This window comes from Mobula hypostoma, chromosome 5 (genome assembly GCF_963921235.1).
Source record: "Mobula hypostoma chromosome 5, sMobHyp1.1, whole genome shotgun sequence".
Classification (NCBI taxonomy): Eukaryota; Metazoa; Chordata; class Chondrichthyes; order Myliobatiformes; family Myliobatidae; genus Mobula; species Mobula hypostoma.
In genome coordinates this window covers 27,838,781-27,860,774 of record NC_086101.1, presented here as the reverse complement: position 1 = coordinate 27,860,774, position 21,994 = coordinate 27,838,781, and the positions used below count along the sequence as shown (strand labels likewise).

General features: G+C 47.9%; 1 protein-coding gene across 3 annotated transcripts in view; it reads left to right on the top strand.

Annotated features, from left to right (window-relative positions):
- The window catches only part of LOC134346712 (ral guanine nucleotide dissociation stimulator-like), a 133,935-nt gene that overhangs the window by 68,564 nt on the left and 43,377 nt on the right, over positions 1-21,994 (top strand). Inside the window, exons 1-6 of one of the 3 annotated variants that reach the window (XM_063048270.1) lie at positions 348-594; positions 4,452-4,559; positions 7,540-7,733; positions 11,045-11,119; positions 17,106-17,302; positions 20,619-20,731. In XM_063048270.1, the coding sequence (XP_062904340.1) occupies positions 562-594; positions 4,452-4,559; positions 7,540-7,733; positions 11,045-11,119; positions 17,106-17,302; positions 20,619-20,731 (720 nt within the window). In that variant the 5' untranslated portion in view covers positions 348-561. Of the gene's footprint in view, positions 1-347; positions 595-4,451; positions 4,560-7,539; positions 7,734-11,044; positions 11,120-17,105; positions 17,303-20,618; positions 20,732-21,994 lie in introns of those variants that run through there. The other 2 variants (XM_063048269.1, XM_063048268.1) reach the window with 2 other exon arrangements.

Below are 21,994 nucleotides of genomic sequence, written 5' to 3'. Positions count from 1 at the left end.
GACAGTGAAAGAAATTTGGAGGGGAGATGGTGAAAGAAAGGAGAGAGAGAGAGGTAAAGAAAGTGAAGAGAGAGGGAGGGAGAGAAGGTGAAATTAAATTCCGAGAGGCTGCAGGCAAAAGAAAACTGAGAGGGAAAGAGACAGAAGGTGCAAGGGAGAGAGAGCAAAAATAGGATGAAACAAGGAATGATAATGAAGGGGGGAATGAATGACGGAGGAACTGATCGCTGCAGAGGAGCAGAGAGAGGGATTATGCTGGAGTTGTTGCTGGTTCGAAGCCGCGCTGGATCCGATGCTGGCTCATTCCCAGTGGGTTATCCGATTGGTTTGGCCACATTGCCTGGCCCATCCCTGGGCTGACGGAGGTTCCGGTGCAGGGCTGTGGAGGAAGGCTGGCTCAGGTGTGGGTGTGTGTGTGTTTGTGTTTGGGCTGCGCCTGCAGGCTGTACAAGTTTGTGTGGGAATTGCCTGACGATTCTGCCTGCCTGTGTTGCGAGTTCTGGGAGTGTCCTTCAGCAGTTGTAGAGCAAGGTTTGGTGGCTGGAAACTGCCCCTCTGGCGATGAAGACGCGATGGTATTGCGAATTCCCCAGGGTAAGTGTGCACTGTTTTTCTGAACTCAGCCTGCATCACACAGTTCAAAGTCTTACAGTTAGCTATTTTCTATCTTCTCCTTGTCTGTGTCTGTCTTTCACCTCTTCCCCTTTTCTCTGTCACACACATAACTACACAGTATCCAAGACGATTAAGTCCGAATATTTACTAACACCACGGGCATGATCCTACTAGAGTGAATATAGGGCAGCACAGTGGCGTGGCGCAGCAGCTAGAGCTGCCGCCATAAAGTACCAGGGATCATGTTCGATCCCGGCCTCTGCCGCTGTCTGTGAATGCTGAAGAGCACTAGATATTAGTGAGAGAGTAGAGTATCCGCGGACACAGTCTTAGAATAAAGCAGCGTCTAACTTACTTCGTTATGCCGCTGGTGTTTAGGGCAGCAATGAAAGTCCTCCAGCTCCGGGTTTCCTTCATTATGTCAGTAGCTTCCCCTCAGTTTTGTCCCGAGTGGAGACTCAGGAATACCCTCACACTCATGTAGAAGGATTCTTCATTGCTGTTCCTGTAACAATTTTGTTTTCTCAGTCAGCTTTGTTCGCCCTGGGGTGAACATCGAACCTGGATGACTGGTGGGCCACTCTTAGTCTGGCCTCTACCTTTCACACTCTAGTCTGGCATGGTGACCCTACCAAGAGCCCACGCATAAGGCCCTGACTCCAGCCAACATAGCTCTCCGGGTGATAGAGGCACACAAGCCTCCAAAACACGATAAGGTTGTGGTCCTCTTGCAGGTTTAGAACTGAGGTGATGAGGATTTTCTTTTGCCAGCCTGTGGTGAATCTGTGGAATTTGTTGCCACAGAGGGTGGCCAAGTTGTTGGGGTATTTAAAGAAGAGATTGCTCAGCTCTCTGATCTAGACAACCATAACAGAGATTGAATATCAGGGGTTGATAAATTCTTGATTGGTTCTTGAGCAATGTATTAAGTGTTATGGGGAGAATGGGATGTGAACATCGATTTCTCCTTCCAGTAAAAAAAAATTTGCTCCCCCTCCCCTCTTCTTCTGTTTGGCTCTCTGGCCCCCTACCTCTTGTCACCTGCCTTTCACCTCCCCTGGGTCCCCTCCTCCTTCCCTTTCTCCTATGGTCCACTCTCCTCTCCCATCCGATTCCTTCTTCTCCAGCCCTCTACCTTTCCTACCCACCCGGCTTCACCTATCACTTTCTAGCTATCCTCTTTACCCTCTCTCCCTCCCCCCCCACCTTTTTGTTCCGGCATATTCCCCCTTCGCTCTCAGTCCCGAAGAAGGGTCTTGGCCTGAAACGTTGACTGTTTATTCATTTCTTCCTGACCTGCTGGGTTCCTCCAGGATGTTGTGTGCATTGTTTTGGATTCCCAGGATCTGCAGAACTTCTCACGTTTAAAAATCAGACATGATATAATCATGAAATTATTTCATGATTGTATAGCGAAGCGGACTGATCTGCTCCCAGGTCCTATGCAGTAGAAACAAACTAACCAGTTTAATTAGTTTGGTCCAACCTGCAGTTAAACTGATAATTAAAGGCCTAACTAATCCCTTCCGCCTACACAATGTCCATATCCCTCCATTCTCTGCACATTCACATGCCTATCTGAATTCTTAAATGTTTCTACCATTTCTGGCTCTAACACGACCCCTTGCAGCACATCTCAGGTACCTACCCTTCACATCTCCTTTGATGCCCTCAAGCATTGGGCATTTTGACCCTGGGATAAAGATACCAGCTGTCCACCCCATAATTTAATGAACTACTATCAGATCACTCCCCCGCCTCTGCTGCCCCTGAGAAAACAACACAAGTTTGTCCAACCTCTCTGTAACATTTCTACACTATAATCCAGGCAACATCTGGTAAACTGCTTCCGTCCCCATCCAAAGCCTCCACATCAGTGCTGCAACGGGGCAACCAGAACTGACTGCAATACGCCATGGAGCTTTTATGAGGCTGCATCTACAGGAGGTGTCCCCAGCTCGATCACCGGGCCTCGGACCTTGAACGCTGCCTGGGTACTGCAGGGCTGGAATTTACGGGGAGTGCACATTTTGAAAGAGACTCGGCCTGCAACTTAAGGAAGGGGTTGTCAGAGAAGGGGTGGGTGATCAGGCAGGAGAAGCCCTGTAATCCATCTTCCTCCAACATCGTTGTCCTGAGTTGGAAAAAGGCAGGGAATATCTGGTTGTAGGGCATTGATTGTGACTTGAGGCAGGGTAAGTTGGGAGGACACGCATCACTGAGGGGTCAGCGCTGGAAAGAGTGAGCGGCTTCAAGTTCCTGAGGGTCAACATCTCACAGAGTGGCTTTGAACCTTATTGCCTGCATGCAGTACCTTTTGCTGTAACCGTAACACTTTATTCTGCATTCTGTCATTACTTTTTCCTTTGTAGTGTTATAATGAATCCATCCATTTCGATAGCATGCAAAACAAAGGTTTTCACTGCATTGGTGTTGTTACATACCAGCAGCAATAGATTATACACTGAGTCAGGTTTTAACGTTAAAACCACTATCTTTATTAGTATGTACTTAAAATATAGTAACTTAAATGAAATAAACAGAAGTTAACAGTGTTATGTGTGTGTATATGTAGCTCCCAAACTATCAAGCTGAGGAACAATTCTTAAAGTCTTAGATGGCAAGTTAATAAGGTTCAGTAATCCACGAAATAAGTGAGTGAGGGGAGAGATTTGTAATCCACATGGAAGTACGTAGAGAGAGGGCGATACGAAGAATCACAGGTTCCACGCTGGGTAAACGAAACAACAACAGTCAAAGATCTTGTCTGTTGAGTCGTTCCGAAATCCACTTAGAAATATCCCCAAGTGACCATCACAGGAATATCCTCTTCAAGTGGGTACCACAATACCCCGATTCCAGGTAAAGGGCCAACAAAAGTGGTACCACAGGACACTCCAACAAATCCACACGTACGGATTATATGAAGTGACAGTCTCACATCGGTTGTGCACTGCCTGCCAAAGATCAACCCAATCTTTTGGGCATCAAAGAGTTCCAAACCATGGCAGTGACAAGCTGAAGTTCCCACAGCTTGTGTGTGTGTGTGTGTGTGTGTGTGTGTGTCTGTCTGTCTGTCTGTCTGTCTCTCTCCCTCCCCTCCCTCCCCTCTCTCCCCTCTCTCCCTTCTAGTCCACAGCAGGTTGCCACAGTCGGTGACTGATGTCATAGCTGTGCCTCATTCAGGCGCTCTTAAAGTAACACTCACAGTACAAGCCCACGTCTCTTGTAACAGTATGGCATTAATATATTAATTTAGTTTATCAAGGATTAGAGGGATATGAGCTAAACACAAGTAAATGAGACTAACTATTTATGGTTTTATTACTATTTAATTATTTATGGTGCAACTGTAACGAAAACCTATTTCCCCCGGGATCAATAAAGTATGACTATGACTTAGATGGGAATCTGGGTCAGTATGGATGAGTTGGGCTGAAGGGCCTGGTTCATGCTATTTACTTTATGACTCTCTGACTCTTTTAGGGCTGGAGAATAGGGCACAGGGGAACATCCCATTTTATGTCTGTGTGCCAGTATGGTGGCGTAGTGGCTAGCAGAACGTTTTACAGTCCCAGTGACCCACATTCAATTCCCACCACTACCTATGAGGAGCTTGTATGTTCTCCCCGTGACCGTGTGGGTTTTCTCTGGGTTCTCTGGGTGCTCTGGCATCCTCCCACAGACCCAAGACGTACCGGTTGGCTGGCTATTACAAATTGTCCTGTGATTAGTCTAGGATTAAATTGGGGGATTGCTTGGCTGCGTGGCTCAAAAGGCCACAAGGCCTACTCTGTGCTGTATCTGAATTTTAAAAAATAATCTTCTTTCTACAGTCTCCGCAGTGCTTGAGTGAGGAGACGGTGGATGGAGCTGTGTACACAGTGACGCAGAGACAAATCCAACTCCAGCAAGCTGCAACCAAGGGCCAACAGTGGCTGGGGGTAAGTAAAGGGAATCAGTCCCAAGCATCTCCTGTGCACTTGGCCAGAGCCTACGGGGCAGGCCGCTGAGAGAAGGGGCAAACGGAGATGGCTTTTTTCGTCTGATACACAGAGACTACCACAGAGAAATCAAGGACCATAGGAAACACTCAGCAGGTCAGGCAGCGCCTGTGGAGAAAGAAGCACCAACAGTGTTTCATTCTGAAGACCTTCTTTCAGAACTGGGAAAGTCAGCATGGATTCAGTGGCCACAGGGGCCTGTTTCTGCGCTCCATCCTTCTCTTCCCGAATTCTGGTGAAGGGTCTTCAGCACGAAACACTAATTCAGTTTCTCTCTTCAAAGATACTGCTCGACCTGTGGAACGTTTCCATCAGATACCCACATTTACAGCTTTATCGTCAAGTTTCTGTGTTTATGCCTTTCACATCCCGCACAAGCCTGGCTGCACTAGGGTGGATTGTCTCTGGGGGTGCCACAGCCACTGCTGATTTTAAACACTTTGCAAACAGTGGGATAGATTTGAGGTGTTTTAACACAGGAAGCAACAACAACATCCAGACTAATGAAGCCAGCTCCCAGCATCAAAACACAAGGTGTTTAGTGATGTAAAATGTTTTATTTTTGCCAGGGGAAAACAATTTAATCTGACACTCGTCTGCAAGTACATTGCAGGAGAACCATCACGGGCAGGAACAGGCCTTTTGGCCCATAATGCCTCTGCTATCATCCCATCTACACTATTCCCACTTCCCAACACTTGTTCTATTCCTTGAGGATTCAAGAGCTCGTCTAGATACTTCTTAAATCTTGGGAGGGTCTCTGCGTCCTCCACACCCACAGGCAGTCGTTCCAGATTCTAACCACCCCTATGGGGGTGAAATATCCCCCTCAGATCCCTTCTACTCCTCTCACCCCTCATCATCAATCTATGCCCTCTGGTCTGAGACACCACTGTCATTACTCCTTACCTATGCCCCTGATAGTTTTGTAGACCTCCATCAGCCCCCGTCTGCTTCAGGGAAAACAAGTCCAGCCTCGCCGGTGTCTTTTCGTGAGTTTGACGCTCCATCCCAGGGAATCTCCTCTGCTCTCTGCAGTGCAGCTGCATTCTTCCTGTTGTGTGGTGATCAGGACTGCAGGCAGTATTACTGTGGTCTAACCAAAGTTTTGTAAAGTTCGACCCATAACCTCGCTGCCTTTCAAGTTCAAGTTTAGTTGCCATGGGCATACACACACAGGGTAGAAATGCCATGAAAACTAGCAGCAGCACAGTACATTCCAGGCATAAACAGGATAGTAACTTAATATTAGATTATGCATAACTTGCATTCTATGGCCAACCAGCGAACGTGAGTATCCTGTATGCTTCTTCACTAAGTTTATGTGTGTAATACCTTCAAGAATCCACACTCTGTTCTTCAATGCTCCTCAACACCGAACTTTGTGGGAATTACTGTTTCCTGTGGTTTATACTCATCTCCTCACCCCTCCGAGGAGTGTAACAAGTGTTTTGGGGAGTTAATTCTCCATTCAGGCCGCGTAGTCAGATGCAGAGCAGTGCGAGAGAGAGAATCGAGAGCACCAACAGTCTGCTGGAGGAACTCAGCACAGTATCTGTAGGAAGTAATCGATTACCAACGTTCAAGTTCTGTATCAGGGTCCTGATGATGGGCTTTTGACCCCAGACATCGACAGTTCCTCTTCTCCCCCCACAGATGCTGCCTGGCCCGCTGGTTTTCCCCAGTGGGTTTTGATTTGCTCCAGATTCCAGCCTCTGCAGTCTCTTGTGCCTCAGAGGGAGAATCGCGAGCTCCTTCTGTGTCACGGGAAGGGGACTGGCCCTCGCTGGTCCATGGACAGGAGTCTGGGGTGGGTAGTGAACATTGGGAAGGGGCCGAGTACATCCTGTCTCTGGAACTTTCCTTTAGTGTGCTGTCTTGCTCTCCTTCACCCGCACACCCCCACCAGCCTGTACATCTGATCACCCTGACTCTCAGTGTCCCTCCCCACGCCATTCATTTCCCTTGATTTATCTAGGTCCTGGTTCCTCCCCTAGAGCTCTTTGAGCACCCCTACTCTTGTGACCGACCAGAGAGAGCAAACAGAAACAAGAGGGCTGAGGTTTAAGTTAATTGGAATGAGCCTGAAGGGGGACCTGGGTGGGGGGCAAGTTAATTTTGCACAGAGAGTGGTTGATATCTGAAACACACTGCCAGAGGAGATATTTGTGTCAGATACAACAGGCGCAGCATTTCAGAGATACAGACACTGAACCAGGCAAGGCATGGAAGGATATGGATCCATTGCAGGCAAGTAGTCCTAGTGCCGTTGGGTCAGCATGGATTTGATGGGCTGAAGGGCCTGTTTCTGTGCTGCTCCCCTCCTGGCTCTATCCCAAGCAGCGTCCCAAGGAACCTGCTCTGCACCCTCACTGGTGGAATCACATCCCTCCCATAGTGTGGTTCTTTGGAAAACCTCCATCCCTTTCCCTTGACAATCCTTCCCCCCTTTCTGTAACGTTGCTCCCTGGAACTCTGCGTTCCCTTTCCTATAGTCTGGTTCCCTGAAAGCCCCTGTTCCCTTTTCCATCATTTGGATCCCTGGAAACTCTTGTATCCTTTTCTATAGTGTGATTCCCAAGAAATCTTTGTTCCATTCCCATAATGCATTCCGCCAAAAACTCTGTCCTATTCCCATAACATGGTTCCCTGAAATCCCTGTCTCTTTCCTTTTGGTGTGGTTGCCTGGAAACTCCTTCCCCCTTCCCATAGTGTGCTTCCCTGAAAAACCACTGTTCCCTTTCCATACAGTAATTTGCTGGAAACCCCTCCCTCCTTTCAAATAGTATGATTCCCTGGAATCACCTTCCCCTTCCCATAGTGCAGTTCCCTGGAAACCCCAGGGTTGGGGGCCGCCACCCCATCCGTAACACCCCGAGGGTGCTGATCCCCCCTCTGACCTCTGCTCCTGCCCCGCCAGGTGGGGAATGAGGTAGTCGGGACCACGTGGGAGACAGTGCGGATCCGCTCGATCAAGATTGGCAGGCTGGAGAAGATCGTGCAGCACCTGCTGGAAGCTTTTGACTGTGGCGACTCCTCCTATCTCTCTGTCTTCCTCGCCACATACCGCACCTTCACCAGCACCCAGGAGGTCCTCCGGATTCTGCTGGACAGGTAGGCACTCCCCTCCGGATTCTGCTGGGACACGGATACCCTAGTCCCTTTCTGCAGCCAAAGGCATTGCTGCTCTGGTGCTGGGGGTGGTGGTGGGGGGGATTTGTTGATTTTTGCACCGCAGGACCCCCACAGCAAGGGGCGTGTAGACATGCAGATGATCCATCAGGACTGGGCTGTGATTCTTTCTCTTCTGTGGTCTTGTACAAAATAACTCCATGGGTCTGTGATGAGATTGAGTGTACCTGTTCTAGAAAACTTCATTTATTGAGTTGCAAAGTACTACAGCACGGAAACAGGCCCTTCAGCCCATCTAGCCTGTGCCAACCTGGTCTTTCTGACACTTTCCCCATGTCCATCACACACCTCGCAGCCAGAAGAGAAGCCGGTGGCTATATGAGGCTAGAACGCAGGCTCAGCAATTGTTTGTGAAAACTACTGACAGAGTGCGGGGACCAAAGGAAATCAGAGCAGAGGCCACCTGGCCTGTCAACCCCGTCCCACTATTGAATATCATCCAGGCTGATCGGCCCTGGGGCTCAACCCCTGTTCCCTGTGACTCTCCATTCCTCAACCTTTCAGATTTTTATCTTAAATGTATCTGAGCATCTGGCCTCCACCACGAATCCCATAGATTCTCCAGCTCCTGAGAGAAGGAGGAACAGAATCTTGTCATTTATTGCTAGCTGAACAGCCACACAAGGAACACACAACGCGGAGTACTGTTTAAGGTATTCATATCATTAGTTAAGTCTGTGCCAGCGGTGTAGTGGCATCCGCACCCGGACTTCGGAACATGTGGTCCCGGGTTCGAACCTGGCCGGCTCCTTGCACGCTGTCCACCCATGCTGGGTCGAGCGTCGAGCTAGCAACTCGACCTCGTAGAACAGGCAAATGCTAAAGAAATGGCAGGGTTGCTGAGAGGAACAACAATCCTTAGTTAAAAAAGGATGTTAATCTATTGGGAGCAATTCCAAGGAACTTTACTAGATTGCTACCTGATGATGATGATTGGTAATTGCAAATTAAAAGACTGAAGCTTGTACCTCCCACTCTGGGTCCTTAATGTAGATCAAGAAAAGCAGTGGTTCCAATGGTGTCTGCTGGACGTTCTGTGCCGACTGCTGCCTGACGGACTTGTGATGAAAACTATTTGCGTAGAAGAACTCTTCCACAGGAGGCAGGTTGTGTAGCAATGCTCCCTTCTGCATTCCCTTCCACTCACTGGACCCAGTTTCCCGTGTTCCCTACTGAACTAGCAATGTGTAAAATCCTTTAACAAAGTAATGGTGAGACTTCCACCTCTCACCTCTCAGTTCCCACACTCCGCTCCCTCATTTACCTATCACTTGTTCTCACCCGGCTCCATCCATCACCTGGCAGGTCCCACTCTTCCTTTTCCCTCACACCTCTTGAAAGAGGGGCTATATCCTCTCTGCTCAGTCAAGGTTGAGATTATTGTCATCCACAAGTGCATCTACTGGTGCAGCAGCATCACAGGCTCTTTGTTCGAGGTGAGCAGCATTCACAAGAAAAATAAATTAAATATCGTTTTTACAGGAAAGAGCACTATTGATGCCAACAAAATCCACCTTTGTGCAAAGTGATCAAAGTAGTCATAATATTGCTAAACTGTTGTTATTAGTGCTGTGCCAGATGGTTCAAGAATCAAATAGTTCAGAATGGTTTAATACGCCGTGAAATTTGTTGTTTTGCGGCAGCAGCTCATTGCAATGTGTAATAATAAAAACTATGTTACGATGCGAAGTATATATATAAAAATGCAAAAAGTGAGGGGAGAAGGTACTGAGAAAGAGTTCATGGGCTCACTGTCCATGGCTGAAATAGCTGTTTGAAAGGTCTCGTCCTGAAACGTCGACTGGCCATTCCCCTCCACAGATGCTACCTGAGCCGCTGAGTGCCTCTAGCAATTTGCCTGTCGCTCCAGATTCCAGCGTCTGCACTCTCTTCACAAACAAGAGAAAATCTGCAGATGCTGGAAATCCAGGCAATGCACACAAAATGCTGGAGGAACTCAGCAGGCCGGGCAGCATCTATGGAAAAGAGTATAGTCGATGTTTTGGGCCGAGACCATTCATCAGGGCTGCAGTCTCATGGTGTCTGCTTGGTACTAACAAGATTTTGGAAGTGTGACGAAAAACCAAGTTATCAGAAGATTGATGCAAATGAGAGCGATAAGTGAGACAATGGAGAAACATTCCAAATGTTAATGAGAGAGGAGAGAGAGATAACGGAAAGAGACACCAGTCCGAGTATTGACAGACCGATTGCTTTGAACCTGAACTGTTTGAAGTTTGATGGACAGGCGATACCTCAGCAGGGGGATAAAAGGAACAGCTCCGCTAAGGCACGACACACACCACGAGATCACGAGATAATGAGACCCTGGAAGAGCGGTGTGCTCCCACAAGTTGGTGGGAGTTTGGAGGTCTGGTCGCAGGAACTGACCACAGACGCACAGGGTGAAAAGGTACGATCGGCGGGAACCTGGTGTGTGTGTCCGCCCTTGCCTGGGTGCCGGGTTCACTGCGGAAGAACGGTCGTATCCGGAATGGAGGGGTCACAGTCGGTGACCACAGAAGACATTAAAAGGGTTCGCCCGAAAGCTAACTGCGAAGAACAAAGGTCTGTCTGAATCAGATTTGCATATTATCTCTCTCTCTCTCTCTCTCCAACGGCACAACAGTGATTACTGCGAACTGTACTAAGCTGAACTGAACTCTGCGTCACTTGAGACTGATCATTTTACCCCTAGACTGCGATAGAGCTTGACTGATTCCTATTATCCTAGTTCTGTGTACATGTGTGTTTTATCATTGCTAACCTGTTGCATTTATATCCTTACGATTAGAATACTGTGTTGCTCATTTCTTTAATAAAACTTTATTAGTTTCTGTTAACCAGACTCCAACTAAGTGGTCCATTTCTGCTGGTTTGGCAACCCATTTATGGGGTATGTAACAGGAGAAAAAGGGATGAGGTCCTGCAATATGAATCTAGAGAGATTGGTCGTACGTTGAAGGAAGGGACCTCAAAGGTGGTAATCCTCATTGCCATGTGTTAGTGAGAATGGGAGTGGTGAGTGGGGTTAGTCAGGTGAAAGTGTGGTCACTTCTCTTCTGTGCCTCTTTCTGAATTAAGAATGTATTGGAGTCCAAATAAAACAATATCTGACAGTCTGAAAGATCAGTCCGGACCTCCAAGGTCTGGAGTTAGTCTGATTCATGGGGTTTTGCTATGCCTGGAATGGGCTGGTTGTATGAAAGGTCTCTGCATTTGTGTCTCTACAGGCTGGAACACTTAAAGGCAGAAGCAGTGTACGGTTCGGACTGCTGCTCAGTGAAGGGCTGGGACCACTGCAGAATGTAAGTCCCTCCATTGTTTTTTTCTCTCCTACTTCTGTCATCAAAGGTTGTTGTATCAACTCATCGTACCAATCTCTGTACACACTGGAGACTTACAGCCAATAGGATTAAAGCTGGATGGGTGACTGTGGTTGTGTAAACCTATTGCACCAATCTCTGTACACACGGAGCCCTACAACCAATGGGATTAAAGCTGGATGGGTGATTATGGTTGTATAAACCTATTGCACCAATCTCTGTACACGCTGGAGCCCTGCGGCCAATGGGATTAAAGCTGGAGGGGTGACCGTGGTTATATCAACCTATTGCAACAACCTCTGTTCACACTGGAGATTTACAGCCAATGGGATTAAAGCTGGAGGAGTGACCGTGGTTGTATAAACCTATTGCACCAATCTCTGTTCACACTGGAGACTTGCAGCCAATGGGATTAAAGCGGGAGGGGTGACCATGGCTGCTTGCATTGGGGCTGTGAGATGTCTCGATCGCGAGGTGTTATGAGGGCTATGGATAGGATAAATACACGTGTGCGATGTTGGCACTGGAATGTGTGGCAACACTTGTGGTTACCCCCAGCACATCCTTAAACTGTGTTGCTTGTTAACACAAAAGACACATTTTGCTGTATGTTTTGACGGACTTGTTAAAAAGAAATAGAACTGAACCTGACTTCAAAGGTTTGTTCCCCCGAGGTCAGTTGTGACTAGAGTCATTCAGTTCTGAAACGGGCCCAACTCATCCATGTGGAGCTCTGATTATGCTGCATTCAGTTCTGGTCCCCGTTATAGGAAAGGCTGCAGAAAAGGTTTATCAGGATGTTGTCTGGATTACAGGGCAGGAGTTATGAGGAGAGGTTGGACAAACTATTGTTGTTTTCTCTGGAGTGTCAGAGGCTGGGGGATGATGTTATGGAAGTTTATAGAATTATGAGAGGCACAGGTAGGGTGGAGAGACAGACAATTTCCCCAGGGTAAAAGTGTCTAATACTGAAGGACATGCATTTGAGGTGAGAGGGGGAAGTTTAAAGGTGGTGTGTGGGCCAAGTTTTTACGTAGAGAGTGGTGGGTGTCTGGGATGAACTGCCAGAGCTGGTAGTGCAGGTGAATAAGACAGAAGTAGTCAAAAGGCTCCAGGAAAGGCAACTGAATATGCAGAGGGTGGAGGAATATGGACCAGGCGAAGGCAAAAGGGATTAATTTAGTTAGGCATTTAATTACTTGTTTAATTAGCTTGCACAACATTGTGGGCCGAAGGTCCTCTTCCTGTGCTGTACTGTTCTGTCCATCTGTCTACCTGCCCATTCATCCATCCCTGTCCCATTTGTGTGCACATGCTCCATACCTGTCCAAATCCCTTGTACGTTCTTGGAACTATCCTCTCCAGCACAATCACGTCCGCACTGAGGACTGAAGAGGAATTAAAACGAAAATCCACAAGGCGCTGGGGTAGTGACTGGTTCCCGGTGTGCTGGGCTGAATGGTGCCCAGCCACCTTTGCCGGAGCTGGTGGGTGGTCTTGTTGCAGGAAATGAACCCAGGGCCCATTGCTGTCTAGTTTGGAAGGGAGTCTTCCCGACCACTGCTTGTTCTTACAAACTTGTTAAAGTTGACTGTTGTTCAGGAAAACTTTCCCAAGTGGGTGTTCATACTGTGAGTTCCCCAGAAAAGGGGCTGCACCTCAACACCACTGGGAAGATCAGGAATAGGCCCTTCAGCCTACAATGTGTGTGCTGGACACTGCCTGATTAAACTAAATCTCTTCTGCCTACAGCTGATCCAGACCCATCCATTCCCTGAATATCTATCAGCCTCTTAAACACCTCTGTTGTATCTGTTTCCATCACCACCCCCGTAAATATGTTTCAGGTGTAAAAATCTTGTCTTCTTTAAACACTCTCCTCTCAACTTAAATGCATGTCCTCTGGTAGCTGGTATTTTTAGCCTGGGAAACATATTCTCACTGTATATCCTCTCTATTTCACTCATGATTTTATAAACTTTAATTCAGTGGACTGGACAATATTCAGGGATTCAGAACCTGTGTGGATGCCTTTGAGAACTTTCCAGACCAAAAGCAGTGGATGAACCAGGAGATTTGTAATCTGCTGAGGGCTAGATCTGTGGCATTTAGATCCAGAACTATATAAGAGGTCAGGTATGACCTATGGAAGGCTATTTTAAGAGTGAAAAAACAACTCTGTTTGAAGTTACGGATGGAATTGGGTGCACGTCAGCTCTAACAGGGTTTGCAGGCCATTACTTCCTACAACGCGAAACCTAACATCACGATGGCTGTGATGCTTCTCTCGCAGGTGAACTTGGTGTCTTTCATGCTCACTTTGAAAGGGAGAATAAAAGTACATCTGTACAAATCCCGGCAGCATCTGGTGACTCTGTGACCTCTGTCTCAAAGGCTGATATCAGAACATCTTTCACGAGGATGAGCTCTCGCTAGGTGTCAGGCTTTGATGATGTACCTGGTCGGGCACCGACAATCTGTGCCATCTACCTGGTGGGGGTGTTCAAGGACATCTTCAGTCTCTCACTGCTCAGTCAGTGGTTCCCACCGGATTCAAAAGAGCGAGAATCATACCAGTGCCCAAGAAGAGCAGGGTGAGCTGCCTCAACGACAATTGCCCAGTTGCAATCACACTTACCGTGATGAAATGCTTTGAGGGGTTGTTTGTGGCCAGAATCAACTTCTGCCTAAGCAACGATCTGGAGTTTGCCCAGGTCTGCCAGAGATGGAATCTTGCTGGCTCTCCATTCAGCCTTGAATCGTTTGGACAACAGCAGTACCTGTTGTTTATTGATTACAGCTCAATCATACCCTCAGTTCTAATCAACAAAACCTGACCCACTGTTATTCTCTCTACAACTGAATCCTCACCAGGAGACCACAGTCTGTGCAGATTGAAAATAAACTTCTCCTCCCCACTGGCAGCCAACACTGATGCACTTCGAGGATGCTTGCTTCGCCCACTGCTTTAGTGTCTGTACAGTCATGACTGCCTGGCCAGGCACAGCTCAAATGCCTTCTATAAATTTGCAGGTGGCACAACAGTTGTTGGCAGAATGGCTGATGGTGATGAGGAGGCGTACCGGAGTGAGATAGATCAGCTGGTAGAGTGGTGTTGCAATAGCAACCTGGCACTCAACATCAGGAAGACCAAGGAATTGATGCTGGACTTCAGGAAGGGAAAGTTGAGGGTAAACAAACCTGTCCTCATTGAGGGATCAGAAGTGGAAAGGACTCCTGGGGGTCAACGTCTCAGAAGATCTATCCTGGGCCCAACATACAGATGCAGTTACAAAGAAGGTACGACTGTGCCTATTTTTCATTGGTTTGAGGAGAATTTGTATGTCACCAAAGAATCTCACAAATTTCTACTGATGTACTGTGGAGAGCGTTATAACATCATTATCTGGCAGGAGGGGGCCACTGCACAGGATTGGAAAAGACTGCAGAAAGTTGTAAAGTCAGACAGTTCCATCATGGGTGCTAGCCTCCCCAGCTTCGAGGATGCAGTCAAAAGGCAATGCCTCAGAGAGACAGCATCCATCCGTCACCCAGGACATGCCTTCTTCTCATTGCTACCGTCAAGAAAGAGGCACAGGAGCCTGAAGAGACACACTTAATGTTTCACAAACAGCTCCTTCCCTTTCTCCATCAGATTTCTGAATGGACAATGAACTCACGAACACTAACTCACTTTTATTTCTCTTTTTGCAGTACTTATTTAATTTAATTTTTTTCTATCAGTCAGTCAGTGGGTGCCATCCCAAATCCGGAGTTGACGGCTACGCACACCATCTTTTTCGATTTTGTGACAGCACTGAGTACAGCCTCTCCTCCAGTTTGTTCTCGCTGGCCGCCCTGGCATCGCCCCACCGAACCGTGTCGGCCTCCAGCCGTGGCCACTTCTTCGAGCTCGGCCCTTCCTTAGGCGGAGGCCTTGGGCAGGTCCAGGCACACGGTGCAGCACCCAAGTTCATCATGTCTCTTCTAACTAGGTGCAGAGTGTACGATTCGCAGATACGTGATGAGGCTTTAATCTCTTCCACGGAAGATGGCCGTTGGCTCACAAGGAGCTCATCCACCCTTTGTCAGGTCTTGTTTTTTTTTTAGTCCTGCTGGGTGTCCTCACACCCTCCTCACCAGACTAGTCCAGTGGGGGAGCCAGCCCAAGTTGCCAACCACTCGACCACGGCCCCCGGCCGAGCGCCGGGCGCTCCCCACCAAATCTGTCTGAGTATCCGGCGCCTGACCGAAAGCCATGGTTTTTTTTGTATACAGTATAGTTATTGTAATTTAGAGTTTTAAAGTTTTGCAATGCAGTGTACTGCTACCACAAAACAACAAATTTCACGACATAGCCGGTGATAGCAAATCTTATTGTGATTCAGAATTCCCCTCAGCCTCCGACCCTCCACAGAAAACAACCCAACCTTGCCCAGCCTCTCCTTCTCACTCATGCCCTCTAATCCAGGCAGCATCCTGGTAAACCTCTTCTGTGCTCTTCACAAAACCTCTAAACCCTTCTTGTAATGGGCAACCAGAACGCTTACCTTTCCTTGACATTAGACCTCCCCAAGTGTAACATCCCGCCCTTTCAACTAAGTTTTTCTCTAAAAATGCTGCACTCCCTTTAAACTGACTGGGACTCCAGTTCCAGATTATTGGAGTTTCATTGTATTTCATCCACCCCTAAACTTGCCCCAGATTCTACCTCTCACATACATATTAGGGGCAATTCACAGTGGCCATTTATCCCACCAACCAGCATGTCTTTAGAATGTGGGAGGAAACTGGAGCACCTGGGGAAACCCACAAGGCCACAGGGAGAACGTGCAAACTCCACAAAGCCAGTGGCAGAGATCGGTATCAAACCTGGTTTTTCTGTCGCTGTGCAGCAGTAGCTCTACCCACAGCACCACTCTGTAATCGCTTCTTTACATAGCAGCTTTTTCGAATTTTATCTTGATATGCCACATCCAACGGCCTGGTGCAGAGCCAACAACCTGTCTCTGAACGTGAACAAAACAGAAGAGATGGCTGTTGACTTCAGGAGGACACGGAGCGACCTCCCTCCGCTGAACATCGACGACTCCTCCAGAGAGATCATTAAGAGCACCAAATTTCTTGGTGTTCACCTGGCGGAGAATCTCACCTGGTCCCTCAACACCAGCTCCATTGCAAAGAAAGCCCAGCAGCGTCTCTACTTCCTGCAAAGGCTGAGAAAAGTCCATCTCCCACCCGCCCACCCCATCCTCACCACATTCTACAGAGGTTGTATTGAGAGTATCCTGAGCAGCTGCATCACTGCCTGGTTCGGAAATTGCACCATCTCGGATCGCAAGACCCTGCAGCGGATAGTGAGGTCAGCTGGGAAGATCATCGGGGTCTCTCTTCCCGCCATCACAGACATTTACACCACACGCTGTATCCGTAAAGCAAACAGCATTATGAAGGACCGCACACACCCCTCATATAAACTCTTCTCCCTCCTGCCATCTGGAAAAAGGCACCGAAGCATTCGGGCTCTCACGACCAGACTATGTAACAGTTTCTTCCCCCCAAGCCATCACTCCTCAGTACCCAGAACCTGGCTTAACACTAACCTACTATGCCTATTGTCTTGTTTATTATTTATTGTAGTGCCTGCACTGTCTTCTGCACTTTATGCAGTCCTGGATAGGTCTGTAGTCTAGTGTAGTTTCTGTTCATAGTTCAGTGTAGTTTTTGTATTGTTTCATGTAGCATCATGGTCCTGGAAAACACTGTCTCATTTTTACTATGTTCTATACCAGCAGTTATGGTTGAAGTGGCAATAAAAAGTGACTTGACTTGACTTGACTTGACTTGACTTGACTTATCTACCCTGCTTGTTGCATCCCCTTCCCCATTTCTAGTCCTTGCCCATTGCTTGGTGTGAGGTGTCAACCATCCATGAGATATTTCCTAACTCTCCCGTGTCCTGTTTCAGTGTTGCTGCCTCCATCTTTTCCACCTGGCTGGAGCAGTATTCCGAAGACTTCCAGAACCTGGATAATGCTTGTCTGAAGCGCCTTGTGCATTACATAAAGAAGGAATCCAGGGGCACGGAACTGGAGCGCCGAGCCGAAGGGATCCTAGTGCAAAACGAGAAGCGATCCAGCAGTGATGGTCAAACACTACGGAACAGTACGTTCTTCCTTCCCGCCGGCGTGTGCTTCGTTCCGCTGAGCCCTGTGATTTCTGGGGTGGGTGGGGGATGGGGTGAAGGTGAATGGGGAAATTTACCCTCAAGCCTAGACTGGTATCCCATCCACTGATAAGATTGGTTCAAGTGAGGTTTCAGCACATCGTGACCGTGGTAGGTCCTCAATCCTAACTATGGGATCACCCTGATGGCTGATGGTGATTAGTTTATGATTGTTATATACAGTGAGAAGCTTTATTTGGTGTGCCAGATAGACAGATCATTCCATACATAAATACCCTGAGGTGGAACAAAAGGAAAACCAGTACAAAATGCAAAACACAGCAGCAGAGTTCCAGAGAAAGTGCAGTGCAGATAGACAATAAGGTGCAAGAGCCACGAGGAGGTGGACTGAGAGATCAGGAATTCTTTATTGTAAAGGAGATCCATTCAAGTATTTTATAATAATGGAGTAGAAGCTGCCCTTGAACTTGGTGGTGTGTGTCCTCAGGCTTTTTTTTAATCTTATGACCAATAGTGTAATTGATAAACAAGAGATGCTGGAAATCAAAGTCATATACAGGATGATGGAGGAGCTCAGCAGGCCAGGCAGCATCTACGGAAAGTTTTATTGATAATTGGTTTGTTGTTGCCACACATACCAAGATACAGTGGAAAAAGTTATGTGGCATCTGGGCAGATCATTCCATGAAGTACATCGAGGTAGTGAAAAGAAAGCAGAATGTGGAATATCGTGTTGTAGCTACGAGGAGGTAGTTTGAGAGATCAAGTGTTCAACCTTAGTGAATGTGAAGGTCGTTCGATAGTGGGATAATAGTGGGGCAGAAGCTGCCCTTCAGCCTGTTCTCAAGTGCCTGATGGGAGGAGGAAGAAGAGAGATTATCTGTGTTAGAAGAGTTCTTGGATTATATTGACTACTTTCCAAAGGCAATGGGGAGTGTCAGCAATGGAGAGGAGGTGAGAGGGGATTGGTGCCGAAAGGCATTGTAACAACATAAGAAAAAGCACATAGAATATAGGCCATTCAGCCCTTCAAACATAGAAACATAGAAACATAGAAAATAGGTGCTGGAGTAGGCCATTCGGCCCTTCGAGCCTGCACCGCCATTTATTATGATCATGGCTGATCATCCAACTCAGAACCCTGCACCAGCCTTCCCTCCATACCCACTGATCCCTGTAGCCACAAGGGCCATATCTAACTCCCTCTTAAATATAGCCAATGAACTGGCCTCAATTGTTTCCTGTAGCAGAGAATTCCACAGATTCACTACTCTCTGTGTGAAGAAATTTTTCCTAATCTCAGTCCTAAAAGGCTTCCCCCTTATCCTCAAACTGTGACCCCTCATTCTGGACTTCCCCAACATCGGGAACAATCCCCCTGCATCTAGCCTGTCCAATCCCTTTAGGATTTTATACGTTTCAATCAGATCCCCCCCTCAATCTTCTAAATTCCAACGAGTACAAGCCTAGTTCATCCAGTCTTTCTTCATATGAAAGTCCTGCCATCCCAGGAATCAATCTGTCAATCAATCAATCAATCAAACCAGTTCTGTTCGTCAATAAAATGGTGGTTAATCTCCCTCAAGTATCGTTCCCTATTGTATCTCCATGTAATGCTGCTGTAGGTTTTCCTTTGCAGATCTAACTCAGCATACTGGTGCACATGATGAGTATGGTGAGGTAGAGGTACGATGGAAAACCTACAGTTCCCGTAGTTCCTCTAATGTCCAGAGATTTACAGATCTCTGTTGGTTTTCGAAAGAGGCACAGCAGATGGAGCCACTGGTTTGATCCACCGTCTTTTTGTGGAGTTTGCACGTTCTTGCTGCAAACGTGTGGATTTCCCATGGGCGCTGCAGTTCCTTGCAACGTCCCAAAGACGTTTGGGTCACTGGGTTAATTGGCCACTTTAAAATGCCCCCAGTGAGTGGTGGAGGGGGAGGGATTGAACTGTTGTGGGGGGGGGGGAGTTGATGGGAATTCTGAGGTAGGAAATTTCACAGAATTCATCCAAGGGAACAGAAATCTCCTCAGACTAGTCCTGCCTTTCATACTCCATATTTTGGGACGACTCCTGATTCCTGACCCCTGCCAGCCAGGGAACATTATTGACAATATCCAGCCGGTCAGAACTTTATAATGAGATCCCGTCTCACCCTTCCAGTGAAAACACATATACTGTAGTTAACCTGGTCTTTTCTACAATGGTCCGAAAATCTATGGTGGTTCACTTTAGATGGGAAATGTATCCTTTTCGGATTGAGATTCAGATTCAGGTTGTACCCTCAGCCTCCTGTGTTCCAGGGAAACCAGTCCCACCCGATCCAGTCGGTCCTTAAAGCTTTCCAGTCCTGGCCAAGTCCCGGTGTGTTGTTCCTGATTCTTCTCTAGCTGATCTACATCCTTGTCTGATTTACAGTGAAGAAACGGAATCGATCATCAGGACGGGAGCAGAATGCACATTTTGTGAGGAATTGCCGTGCAAGTCCAGGGCTTGTCAAGTTCATTGTCATGCACAAGCGACATTGCAGGCTTATAGGTTCAGGCAACACGGAGAAAGTGCCGTGATTTATACAAGACTGGGAAGAGAGAGAGAAAAAAGACTCTAAGAAAAGGGACACATTCAGAGACAAGTCCATGGCAGAGATGGTCTGTTGTGTTCTCTTTCTCAGGTAGAGTTAGAGTTGTGCAGGTCAGTTCAAGAGCTGATTGGTTTAAGGGAAGCAGCCGATCTTCAACCTGGTGGCGTGGGACTTAAGACCTATGCACGTCCTCTCCAACGGTGGCTGTGAGAAGATGGCGGCACCTGGATGGTGGGATTCCTGATGGTCAATGTTGCCTTTTTGAGGTAGCACCTCCTCTGGATGCTGTCAGTGGTGGGGAGGACAGTGCCTGAGAAGTGATAGTGATTCACTGCTCTCTGCAGCCTCTTGCGTTCCTTCATGCTGGGACTGGTGCAATCTGTCAGGATGCTTTCAACAGTGCATCCATAGAAGTTTGTTAGAGTATTTAGAAAGTCATAGAGGAATACTGATTGGAAACGCGCCTTTGACTCAACGTGTCCACAGTAATTCTGGTGCCTACAAAGCTTGTCCCTTTTGCCCATGTTCAGCCAATGTCCTTCTAAACCTTCCCTATCCATGTACTTAGAGCCATCTGCTAATGCTCTTGCACTTATGGTGGCAATTTCACGATGTATCTGAGGCCACTCAGTCCATCAACTGTGTGTACTAGCCCTTTGTATCCTTTATCCCAGTCCTTGTGTGGTTGGTGCCAAGCAATGTTTATCATCAGCAGGTGACCAGACGGTGGAGAACGAGAACCAGCCAACGCACATATCAGAACCAACTGACATCCTCACCTTCATGGCAGACACAACAGCGTCCCAGCTCACGATGATGGACGCGGTGAGCACCAGCCTCTTTGAGTTGTGCATTTTAGCCTTCTTGGGGAGCACGCCTCGGGAAACGGGCCTGAGCGTCTAGTGTTGGTGGGAAGAAACACACCAAGGGTATCCCTGCGGTTGGAGCCACTGCCGTACAGATCGGGAGTTGCCGGGTTCGATCCCGATCTCCAGAACCCTCTGTGTGCGGATTTTGCACGTCCTACCTGTGACCCCACCTGTTGCCCTCCTGGGGTCCATTTCCCTCCCATATCCCTATGACCTGCTGGTTAGTAAATTGCCCCAAAGTGGTAAAATTCAGGTGGCATGGGAGGTAAGTTGGGGAGTATAAAATGGGTTTATTGCACGGTACCATAGCAGTCAGAGTAAACGCTGTTACTGCAACAGCATTCACTGATTGGGGTTCAATTCCCACTGCCGTCGATAAGGAATTTCTGCATCCTCCCCATGACCGCATGGGTTTCCTCTGGGAGTGCCCTGGTTTCCTCCCACATTCCAAAGACATACGGGCTAGGGTTAGTAAGCGATGGGCGTGCTCTGATGGCACTGGAAATGTGGCAACACCTGGCACCATCCCCACTGATCTGATTTGACGCAAGTGACACATTTCACCGCGTGTTTCGATGCACGTGTGACAAATAAAGCTCATCTTGATGGTCGGGATGGATTCAGTGGGCGGAAGGGCCTGGTCCTCAGCTCTAGCATTTCATTGACGAGCAGCATGACAAAGCGTTTAGGGCTGGCACAGTGGCGCTGCAGGTGAAGCCACCGTCACGTAGGTCCGGTGTCCCAGGTTCGATCCCAGCGTCAGGTGCTGTCTGTGTGTGCTTGTTCTTCTTGTGACCACATGGCTTCCCCCACCCCTCCCAAGTTCTCCAGTTTAGTACCACATCCAAAACTAAATTAATTATACCCTGGTACATATCAGGGCAAAGAAGAGCTGGTTGATGGGGGCATGAGAAAGAATAGATTAATCCCACACCTCCTAACACTCCCATCATCACCAGCCCACTCCGATTCCACCCCTCACCCACACACACCAGGGGACGTTCTAGACAGGCCAATTCACCCACTGACCCACACATCATTGTGCTGTGAAGGACAGCGGATCCCCCTGCGGAGAAATGTCGAACCTGTACGCAATCATGCATAGTTAAAGGCAGCCTGAATTCCCTTTAACTTCGGGGCAGCATAGGGGTTAGCAAAATGCTTTACAGTACCAGTGACCCTGGTTCAATTCCCACCGCTGCTTGTCCTGTAAGGAGTT